Source organism: Aplysia californica, unplaced genomic scaffold, assembly GCF_000002075.1.
Source record: "Aplysia californica isolate F4 #8 unplaced genomic scaffold, AplCal3.0 scaffold00293, whole genome shotgun sequence".
NCBI classification, from domain to species: domain Eukaryota; kingdom Metazoa; phylum Mollusca; class Gastropoda; order Aplysiida; family Aplysiidae; genus Aplysia; species Aplysia californica.
In genome coordinates, this window is record NW_004797563.1 from 690657 (window position 1) to 702638 (window position 11982).

At 39.9% G+C, this 11982-nt stretch overlaps 1 protein-coding gene across 1 annotated transcript in view; it reads left to right on the forward strand.

Annotated features, from left to right (window-relative positions):
• The window catches only part of LOC101863594 (neuroglobin), a gene marked incomplete in the record, with an annotated part of 110731 nt that overhangs the window by 79794 nt on the left and 18955 nt on the right, over positions 1-11982 (forward strand). Inside the window, 1 exon segment of the mRNA XM_013084448.2 lies at positions 4428-4633. Within this exon segment, the coding sequence (XP_012939902.1) occupies positions 4428-4633 (206 nt within the window).

Consider the following 11982-nt stretch of genomic DNA (forward strand, 5'->3'; position numbering starts at 1 on the left):
ACACACACACACACACAAACACACACACGCACACACAAGCACGCACTCACACGCACACAAACAAACAAACACACACAAACACACACACACACACACACACACACACACACACACACACACACACTCAAATTACAGTTTACATAAAATCTATTCATTTCCTTTCCTGAAAGGCTGTTACAGGAAGAAAACGTCGTCTACAATCATCGGTGCAATTCAACTCGCTCAGAAACTTAGAACGTACCGGTGTAACTACATTTAATGTTAGAATGATATTATACTCCTGGAGTCTGCTAACAGCTGCAAAAAGATTGAAGGGTCGATGATGTTTACCGGGTGGCAGAAGTGGTAGCGGCAGGACAAATTTCTTCTCCTCTGACAGACATGTCATTATATATCCATACTTGTTAAGTTGTTCAGACGTACATCTTGAAGATAAATCGACCTCTATATTGTGCCACTTTGTTCTATAGGCTATCCATGTGAAATGTTTATATAATATTGCATATTTTAAAAACAGATAGATAGAGAAATAGATAGAGAGAGAAAAAAAGAGATAGAGAGGAGGACAGAGAGATAGAAAGAGAGATATATACATTATTATGATTTTATATTGTTTATATAATACACACAGTGTGTGTGTGTATGTGTGTGTGTGTGTGTGTGTGTGTGTGTGTATGTGTGTGTGTGTGTGTGTGTGTGTGTGTGTGTGTGTGTGTGTGTGTGTGTATGTGTGTGTGTGTGAGTAAAACCTTTTTTTTTAGAATGTGGTTTCTATAGTCTTTGAATTAGGCTTCGAATTTTCGGAACTAAGATCAACAGAAACGTGTTTTCGTGGTAGACTTTTGAGACTTTCATGGCCAGAAAAGATATCAAACGAGGAGGTATTGGAAGAAGCTCAAGAGAGCCGCTCACTTATAAGAACAATTTAAAAATGCAGTTTCTAACACAATCACTAGCCATAAAGGTTTTGGTCTTCTTGCTCCCATTGGAAATTTACTAGGCAAACAAGGCATGGGTAAATGTAGAGAAAGCAGAGGCGTCGCGTGGGTTGCAGAACAGGTGGTGCATTATTGGAAAGTGCATAAATGGGCAATAGGCTTACTTGCTACTATTAAAATTGTAATGAGCGGTTGGCGGGCGCTCTGGTGTAGTCTGTTCTTTCTATTGTTTTCTGCGAGTCTCTCTGTGCGTGTTTGTGTGCGTGTTTGTGCGTGCGTATGTGTGTGTGTGTGTGTGTGTGTTCGTGTGTATGTGTGTGTGTGTGTGTGTGTGTGTGTGTGTGTGTGTGTGTGTGTGTGAGAGAGAGAGAGAGAGAGAGAGAGAGAGAGAGAGAGAGAGAGAGAGAGAGAGAGAGGGGGGGGCAAAGAGAGAGTGAGTGTGATTGATGACTAAACCATGTGAGTGTCTGATCGATCAGAAAAAGCCAGACTTGTAATGGAAACAGTACAATTTCTTTTACTTATCATACTACGTACAGGAAAAAAGCGAACATTTCTTGAGCTCAAAATCCTGCGGCAGATGAGGACCAAGCTCTTTTATGCGCACTTTCTCTTCTAACTGTAGCTGCTGAATGGCACAAGAAGGTACAAGAAGCAAAGCGTTAACGGGATTCATCTAGATTTCTAGAGAAAGTCAGTTAGAATCTGCAGGATATCCCATAATCTAGATCTATCGATATCTACAACTGTTCCAGGATGAAACCGCATAAAAGCTGCAATAAAGTGAAACAATACTACTAACAATTCACTGTGCTCACAATCTGAGAAGATTCAAAGATATCTAATTACTTCGGGCAGCACCAACAAGCAGACTCAATTTGGAAATTTCCCTTAACAGGACATGCTACACAATAGAGGGCGACAACAGTTTCGATACCTATTCTTCATTGAGTTACCGTAGACTCTACTTGTCTACTAGTGTAGTAGATAGACTAGCCGTAACTTGGATCAAATTTGTAGCTTGCACCAAATTGGTGCTGCGAACAGGAGTTTCACCCACCTTTCTTCTTGCGCGGGGAGAACGATGCATAGATTTATCTACAGTTACAAAAATAACTTTGGTGCAAAGATTTTGCTTGTTCCAAGCAGACACTACCGCAAGCGATGCGACGAGCATAAACCATCCTCGCTGTCTGTCTCTTCACTGGCGCACGCGCAGCCAGCGGGTGACGGGTTGCAAGGACGTAGGCTAAGTACTACTAGATCTAGTACTAGTATGTAAATCTAGAGCACTGACTGGTTAAGAACAATTAGAAAATGGGGGAGATGAAGGCCAGGGTTAGGTGGAGCGCTTGCACCAATTGCACCAATGGCGCCCCGCCACTGAGAGAAAGTTATGTGGAAAAGGCTGAACAGATTGATGACGAGAATGCACTAGAAAAAATATTATTATTATTATAGAACTCTTTAGAGCATACGAGCGGAAACATGAATGGAAAACTATAAGCGTCAATGTCCGTTTGAGATCAATCAGTTTAGATAGATAGACCTATGAACAATATACCTACTCTGCGTATTACGAAACTTATACTTAATCATTAGTTCTGCTATTCTCATAATTCAGAAACTAATTTGAAAATAATTGTCTTGTTTATCTACCATTCCGTTCTGAGATTATGAATTATTGTGCCTATATCTTATCGTCGTTTCCCATTCCGATCAAGGTGTAGGCCTACAATTATTTGATACAATGATATCTCTATTCTACTTAGTTCCGAAATACGGATGCTTTTTTCCTATGTAATTTCCTTTTCCTCCCTTCGCCGACTATTAATCTGATGTATTGAACATTATCTCCCTCCTTTTGTCTCTCTCGCTTTCCCATCATACCCTGTATTGCCCGAGCCTATGACTCTCTTTGGTCTTCCTTGTCCTTCTGGTATACTGTGACCTATCGACCTACATTTTGTTTATTCGTTCTTCTCATCCTTTGCCAATTGGTAAAGCCTATGTTATAATGTATTCCTTTTGGTCTCAATACGCTCATTTTCCTGCTGCCAATACTTATTTCTTCATTTCGGTTTCCAATCAATATTTAATTCGTTGTCTTATATACTATTCGCACATACTGTCATATGTAAAGTAGCGGCAAGGCGTTTTGCTGTACATGCAAAGAACGGGAGTTTGGTATCCCTTTCAGCCAGAGTTGGTTCTGGCAGTAAGGATCGAAGCAGCCCGCCTCCGAAATTATACTAAGTCTGGCTATAGGAGCGTAAAATGCATCCACTTAATTTGCTATAGCCTACATTAATTTCCTCATCTCAGCTGCCTCTCAAATTTGCAGTAGCATATTTATATAACATCACACCTGCCACTCAGTTTTCGGTTACATTTATTTCTTCTTCTTCCTTTTCTGTCAGGTCTGTAGTAAACTTTGGTGATTATGGTACCCCACTCCTTCCTGTTGTCTGTCGTCTTGATCGGCAGGATTTTTCTCATTGTGTTATTTGTTGCAAAGTTGTTAATGCCATTTTGTGTATGCTATCTTTGTCCTTCATTTGCTCTTCGTTCCTTCTATATTTCCACACAGCAGCAGTTTTTAATCTATGTGGTTATAGAATCTGAATTGTCTTTTTCTGATGTTTCTTATTATTAGCTTTTACAACCTGTCGTTCGGAGCACTCCTCTATTAGTTGTCCTCTCTGTAAATGGGATTCTGAGCATTTTCCTTAAATACCACATTTAGATGGCTTCCAGTCTTCTCTGTTTGTCCTTGTAGAGAGTTTTAGAGTCCAGCGTAGCGTCCATACAAACTGATCGCACACGCGTCCGCTCTTAGGCTTCATATTTTTGTGTTCACTGTTATGTTTCTGTTTGATTGGGCAGATTTCACCTTGCTCAAATTAAATTTGTTAATAGATTTTTAAAGATATTGCAATCCTCTTTTTTAATCTAGGTGTCACTTTTTGCATGTGGTGTAATTGTGCAACCAATGTATTCAAAGCTGCGGACCTGATTTATTTTTTCGTTCTAAGATACTAGAACGTTTTGAAAGTTAGTATGTCATTTCTCTTACTTGGCGGTTGGGGTATAACCCTTTCTATTCGCCTTTAATGATTTCTCTGTTTCTTTCAATAGAATCACCAGATGCTTTATTTATTATAGTCACTTTAATGCACTCGGTTCGTTATACCCTACTTCTCACTTTTACGCGCGTGGTTGGAGGGCGCCACTGGTAGGTTATACTTCTTTGTTTCCCTCTGTTATTTCTGTCTGTCTGTCTGTCTTACTTTTCCCCACCACTAAATGACCATTATTGGGACGACGGGCTTTTCTTTACCAAACAAACAAAATCAGTTTAACCGCCTCCTTACATCATCGTGTTATCTCCCTTAACCTTAGAGGCTATGATGATCAACATGAAAATGTATAATTTGTTTCTTTCCCTACCTCCCCCCCCCCCCCCACCCCCGTCCCATGACCCAACAGCCTACTTGAAGACCCAGAGATCCGTGGTACGTTCATGACCTTCCGCGACAAGACGGTGGAAGAGCTCAAGGCCAGCACTGCTCTCCGCTCGCACGTGCTGCGCGTGATGGGCGCCGTTGAGAAAGTGGTGGCTCGCCTGGACAACAAGGAGAAGATGGTGGCGCTCCTTCACGACCTGGGCCAGAGGCACATGAGCTACAACGCAACCGGAATTTCTCGATGTAAGTTCTCCTGGGTTTTTTTCCTATATAATATCATTGGCTTGTTAGGAGGGTTTTGTTGTTGTGCTTTGCTTTGGGGGAACCATCTCTTTTTGGTCTCGTCCTTTAATGGAAACTCACACACACACACACAAGCACACACACACACACACACACACACACACACACACACACACACACACACACAAACACAAACACACACACACACACACACACACACACACACACACTTTGTCGTTGTATTTTTGGGGGGTTCTTTCGGCATGGGAATGGGGTGTCAGTGTAAACACAAGAGTGTTCTGTTACGTTCTCTGATGTCTGAACTGTCCACTGAGTGTCCAGCTCAGTACAAAATGAAACTCAAAATGTCAAGTGAGATTGTCTTTTTCCTTTTTTGTTTGTTTAAGGGTTGATGTTGGGATTTTTCTTAGGGAGGTATTTGTTTTTTGTTGTTTTTGATGACTAAGTGGCGTCACACTAATTATACAAAAATAAACTCTAAAGTTCCTCGGAGTTAAGCAAAATCAGAAGGCGTGCACCAGCTCATTTTGAATTATTGTTGCATGAAATGAAACCATAAAATAACGAAACTGTATAGTCACGTGAGAATTGCGTGTGAAACAAATATCCCTCTGAATTGTGAATGTATTGTACAAATCAACTAGCATTTTGCTGCAGGCCTGACAGTAATAATTGATAATAAGGCAATTTGGAAAAGCCATTATGCCTTTTTTCCTTGTTTTCCTTTAGTTAACAAGCCTACTTTAATAGGCAGCCTTCTCAACAACAAAATTTCTCCCTTTTTAAATTGAGGTGTCATAAACAAAAGAAGCCCTTCACTTCGAATCTTATGAAACTGTATGATTATTTTTCCTTCTGATCATTGTCAGGGTTTGACAGACAGGGGTCAGGGTCGCAGTTGTTACACTTGGTATTGATGTTGTGTATTTTATGAAAGGTCATCTCCTTACCCAGAACAGAGTAAATAAAGCAGCTAGTCTGGTAGCTTTCGCCATTTAACGTCTTTCCAAATTGCTCACGTCATCTGTTCCTTTTGGCTGAGGGCAAGACCTCCCCCTCGCAAATAATGTACTGGCGGTGTTCACAAAAATGTTTATTCTTTTGTTGTGTTGATTTTTTACTGGGTCAGCCCGTTTCGGTCTAGCCCAAGACGTCAGCGGTGTTGTCTTGGGAACGGGCTCGACTTTGGTTTTATTTTTCATATATTTTATCACACTTTTTTGCCAATAATTATGCACCGTGAAGCTGACGATTTTCAAGCTATAAACAAAGTTTCTGTATCTTTTTTTCTCGCGTTTGGTTTAAATTATAACACATTATGTGTTTTAACGAGTCTATCACGCTTCTAGATCTTGGCAAACGTTGGCTTACATGATCTGTCTCGGGACGAATGCGTCATGTCTTCTCTTAATTCTTTTGTTATCTTTTAAGCTATTCTTTCTTCAGTCTCATCTTGCCGTACCTGTTCGGGATGTAATTGTTTTCACCAAGGCATGTTAAATCATTAATAGGAGGAACTTCCAGATCAAGATCATCCTCTGAATGGCCCTTGCTGTGGCCCATACAAATATCTGAACAACAAAGATAGAGTAGAATTGATCCGGAAAACGGACAACTGCGTTGTAACGGTTTTCCTCTCTGGCTGAACTAATGGCAGCCTCATCTGAAAATAAAAAGGATCGGTCAAATATTTATATCCCCGTTTTAAAAAGAGATTTTAACAATTTGTTTAGAAAACCGGTAAGCAGTTGAAGTATTGTAGAAAACGTAGACGCTCCCAAGAGATTGCCGAACACGTGAAGCAGGCAGGGCATAATTATTGTGAGAATGCGTCAGTGCTTGCAGATATGTTTAATGTAAATTAGTTGTTTTTACAACCCCATCGACACAGTTTATGGGATTTAGAAGGCGAGCGTTGACCCAGTCTGTCAAGGTGAACCCGGACTGAGAGGGATACATTGTCCCAGAAAAGAGATCAAGATGTTCGATTAATATCCCCCCCCCCCCCCCCCCCCCAATGGAAATCGAAGTCAAATATTCTGCGTACGACTGTGAGGCGCATAACCACTGCACCGTAGACAACGGCAAAATGCGCCCAGGGTTAGCGAGAAAATACATAATGTGTTAAACTAAATGGCTTTCTAAAATAACAAGATTTAAAAACGCATAACGCGTAGGCATGTAGAGTTGTTGAGTAACTAAAGCATATTTTGAGTTTTACTGGCCTTTCAACAGAGCAGCAGAGAACAGTTATTAAAGTAGATCTCCAAACTTGACTAGATTTCACCTTTAGAACAGAGACAATTGGGAAGAGAGCCTTGACAAGCGCTCTATTTTGTATTGGAACCATGGATATCCAGTTCATAACACAGCTTGATACAAACGGTGCGCGCCATGTTGGCGAGTGTAGAAGAAAATCTGACGTAGGCATTTTATTTTCTCTTAAGTCACATTGCCAAAAAAGTCTGCTCCCATTGGCCGCGTGTTGGATTTCCCTTCCAAATATAATGTATAGAGACAAAATAAGATATCAAAATGGCAAGTTTGCTGAGAGTGCTGAGGTTAAATTAGGTGTAGCTATTTGACGCTAATTGGATGACAGTACCCTGCCTGAAGTTACCAATAATACAAGATGCTGGTATTTTTCTACGTCAACTTTCCCCCGAGGGCAAGGAATGGTGCGATTCTCAAGTCCTACTGGAAGTAATTGTTGCGTCTCAGACGATATAAAATCGATTGCGTTCTAAAAAAATTATGTGGGCGACAAAAGAGCCTGAGGCAATAGAGGTGGGTTTTTTCCCTCTGCTTTTTTCACTGTGTAAATGTCTAAAACAACCGAAAATGATACTAGGAAGAGACTATCATGACCTCAAATTCCTTTTAAGTGGAGAGGAGACATTTACTGTACGCAGACTTCTTTTTTTCTTCTTGTTTTTAATAACGCGTTGATTGCTTGACATTGCTACCTGTAGTCTCCTTCCTTTAAAAAAAAATATTCCACAGTGTGTGTATTCGTCTTGGTTGCTACGATGTCTTCCTGCGTGCCGCCATGTATGCGGTCAAGGCTAGCCGTTGTTTACTTTTACAAAGTCACTGTAACCAGAGGGATTTTAAGGCTGGCGTCGCGTTGGTAAACCCTCGAGTGCATTTCAACCATGATGGAATAGGCCAATAAGCTTCAAGCTCTCCTGCCCCCCCCCTCCCCAACCCCTTCTTCCTCCACCAATCTGTCCGCCCTCCCAATCCACCTTCTCCGCTAAACGTTAATTATGAAAACTATTCTCATAACTATGCTTGTTATCGTATTCTGTTAGCTTTGATCTGATGCATAATAATTGATTAAGCTGGGTAACTTTCCAAAACAATATTCTAATGCCTAACTTTTCCATTAAATTAATAATTAAACCTATCCGCTAAACAGGGCTTTTTATCATGTTATGTTCATATTATCAATATTAATCTGATGCTTTTGAAAAACTCGGTAAGTTTTGTATACCAATTTCTTCTCACTGTGTAATATATAAATATTATATAGTTCTATGATCAGAAAACTGCGTCGATTTAATGAGCTCAATCGATCTTGTTTGTTTGTCAGGTGATATTTTAATGTTGTTTATTATCATTTCCTTACAATACTATTATAAATCTCAAAGAAACGGAAGACAGAAAGGCAAAAAGTGGACAGGAATTATTCAACTAACATACCTTGTTAGTGCATCTTAGATTAAAATTGAAACAAACAAGCGTTATATTGCTATCTGTTTAGGCGACATTAAAGCCAACTAAACAAACAAATTTTACCATTTTTAATGTTATAGAAACAGTATCTGGTCTGCCACTTTATGTATTGACATTATCAAGGACGTTTTCCTCTGTTGAGTAAACGTAGAAAAAGAAGAAGAAGAAGAAGATGAAGAAGAAGAAGAAAAAGAAGAAGAAGAAGAAGAAGAAGAAGAAGAAGAAAAAGAAGAAGAAGAAGAAGAAGAAGAAGAAGAAGAAGAAGAAGAAGAAGAAGAACTGGAGACAGATGAATTTTCTGTCTGCCCGTATTATTCAATAGTTAAAGCGTCCTGTTGCCCTTTTCCCCCTATCCCATCGATAATGAAAGACATCTCTTTCCGTCTCGGACATTTGCACAAAAATACATTCTTTCTCTTCAGTGTGAACAGCGCAGTGATCAGAACTTTACGATAGAACTGTTTCCTTTTTTTCTGAACCAGACATACAACCAGCTGCACTTCCTCTCTACCCGAAGAGTCATGAAACCAATTATCGTATCTATGTCTTTGCATATTTTTTGTTTAACTTTATAATTACTCTTAAACGTTTACCCTACACGTATTCTCGATCTGTCTTCTCTCTTTAAACATTCCGAACAAAGACACCCTTCCTTGATAGAATTTGTCTTTTGCCCTCTCTGCCACCAGCCCACCCCTCTCTCCCAGCACCGAAATTCCCATGGTATCGCAATCGATATCCAAGCCCTCTAATGACTCACCGAGTCACAGAATGACAGGGCGAAAGGTGATATTGTGTCCTTTTTAGTGCAAAGATGTATATGAACCACAGAATTTGGAAAATGATTAGAAAGTGCACAATTTGCTTTTCAATAGTATTGTTACACCCAGCGTAGGGTTAGCGCTTCTATAAATTTTGTAGCTTTCACAGATGTTGATAGAATTCTAGGATGATAAACACTTCTTACATCTCCTCTACAAAATTATTGCAAAATGACCGTACTGGCGCGGAAAATGTTCTGTACTTTAGACATTATAAAGACAAAATTATATTTTTTGTGTAGGTGTTTTTACAACCCCATCGACACGATTTACATCATTAAGAAGACAGGCTTCAGACCCTGCCTTATAGGGCCAACTCGGGTTGAGGTACTTGGTAAAAATTTCTCCCCAATAGGGTCTCCTGTGTGCGCCAGCAAAACACCTAATCGCTACACTATAGGCGCCGGTTATCAGGACTAAGAACGCTTGGATCCCATTATTCTCTCTCGACTGAGCACAGATTTATAATCATATCCTTCAACTGATTTTTACGCTGAGAGATAATATTATATTTCTTGACCTGTAATTATAATTCCATTGGATAATCTACGCGTTTTCTCAACTCTGTAGAAACTGAAACGGTAGAAAGTAAGCTATGTGACATTTTCTGCAGTTTATATCCCCTTCAGCATCTGTTATTGATCACCGTAGCCCGACTTTTACTTTCTTTAAGAAAATCGTTGCCTTTCGAAAAATGTTGATAGACCTACTCTCGTTCAAACGGAGGAATGTTAGCGAAATTGTTTGCGCTATATCATGTCATTACGACTTGGCAGTGTGGCATTACTTCTATTATTGGGTAGCTTCCCCCTGAAAAGGCAGAGACGTGGGTAGGATTTAATTACTCTTTTCTTTGTTCTGAAAACAGTAATTATGTCTTGGAAAAAGAACGTTTGCTTTTCTAAAAGAGGAACAAAATGTTAACATTCGTGACATTACTGTAAACGCTTCAATTCTCATTTTTGTCAATAACATCAACAAATGAAGATATAATAATATGTGGGCTATTATAAAGTTGAACCACATCGTTGTCATGCAAAAATTGATTTGTATAAATGGTGGAAATTGTTAACTGCGGCGGAACGTGACAGTTGTATTAGCATCGTCAATTACGTATTTATTCCCCCAAAATTGTGATCCCACCACTAGACCTGACACGTAGTTTTTACTGGCTCTTTTTTTCAAGTCACAATCTCCCTTGTCCCTTGTCTGCATCGATTGACAAGATCGTGGGCTCCAACGATTTCATGATCTTTATAATCTCATTTCACATGCACACTACTTCATGACCCCGCTCTTCCTAATGATAAACGGGGCCATTTAATGAGCCCTTTCAACAGGTGCTTAAGATATCCATATTGATAATCTACTTTTCACAATTGTGTTGTTGTTGTTGTTAATCTCAATGTTAATCAGCAATTATGATATACATTGTACCACGCAGTACCCAAGTTATTTGTCCACCCCCGACCTCTTTTCAAACAAACAAAATACTAAACCAACAAAAGAACCAACAACAGGAAAAACAACGTCTGGCTGTTGAACGTGCCATGAGAAATAATGTGTGCATGCTACCTTAGCCGGGTGTGGGCGGGGGGGGGGGGGGGGGGGGGAGTGAGGTTCCAAGATTCACCGTAAACATTGTAGTTTCCCCAATTTTGAAACAGGGACTTCTATTCTGAGACGTCTGATATGTAGCTGCTAAGCACTTCTCTGTCGCACACATGGGACTCCAGTTCGATTCCCGAGTTGGAAGAAAATCTTTATCGAGAATCTCAGTCTTTATATCCCTCTTATCAGTCCGGGTTGGCCCTGGCAAGCTGTATCGGAAGCCTGCCTCCTAAATGATCTAAATTGTGACCGACAATGGGATAGTAAAAAACACGTACATAACAAAGTAGTTGGTATTAAATGAACAAAAGTAACAAATTATACGAACTTCCAATCAAAAGTAACAAAAATAACTTTCGGAAACATTAGGTGATATGAAGATTCTAAACTGAAATGGAAACACTTTCTAAGATGCAGAAAAGACTGGGTTACTTATTATACCAATGAAATATTTCCTTTAATTGTAATATTGTAGTTCTCTAACTGCAAATAACATTGAAATATCCAACTTTTAGTACATATAGTAATTACTCGGCGCTTCAATTATTATTATCACAGTTAAATATTAGACAACCAAATAATATGTGAGTGAGATCTGTGAATAGGCACCCAGTTACATGACATGAACATCCCCAAGCGTATCTGAGAACTCATTCAGCAGCACAACGGAGTCTCACCCAGCAGGTCCCTACACTCCCTATAATTACTCTGATATTGATCATGTCATCTTACCATGTCAGCTCTCCGCTACTCTATCGTTCTATTATCTTGCTCTATTTTCCAGGACCGTTCTGTAAGATTGTGTAACAAGAAGATGGGTAAACACTGAATAGAACTCCTGTCAGTTAACTGTACCGTCGTCTTCATTACAATTACATGTCCATGTCGTTTGTAGACGTTCGGTACGCCTGGATATTGATGGACCTAGAATCTCATTCTAAAAGAACCTCTCCCGCACTTATTGGCTATTCGCTTGGTAGGACAGCTAAGCTGTGGGACTGAAAAGAAACTTAAGTTTTCGTGGACCTTGGGATATCCCTCCCCCCTCCCTCCCTCCTCTTTCTTTCTTCCTTTCTGTCTTTCTCCCCCACCCCACACCACCCCATCTGTCTTTCTCTTTCTCTGTCTCTCTCTGTCTGTCTG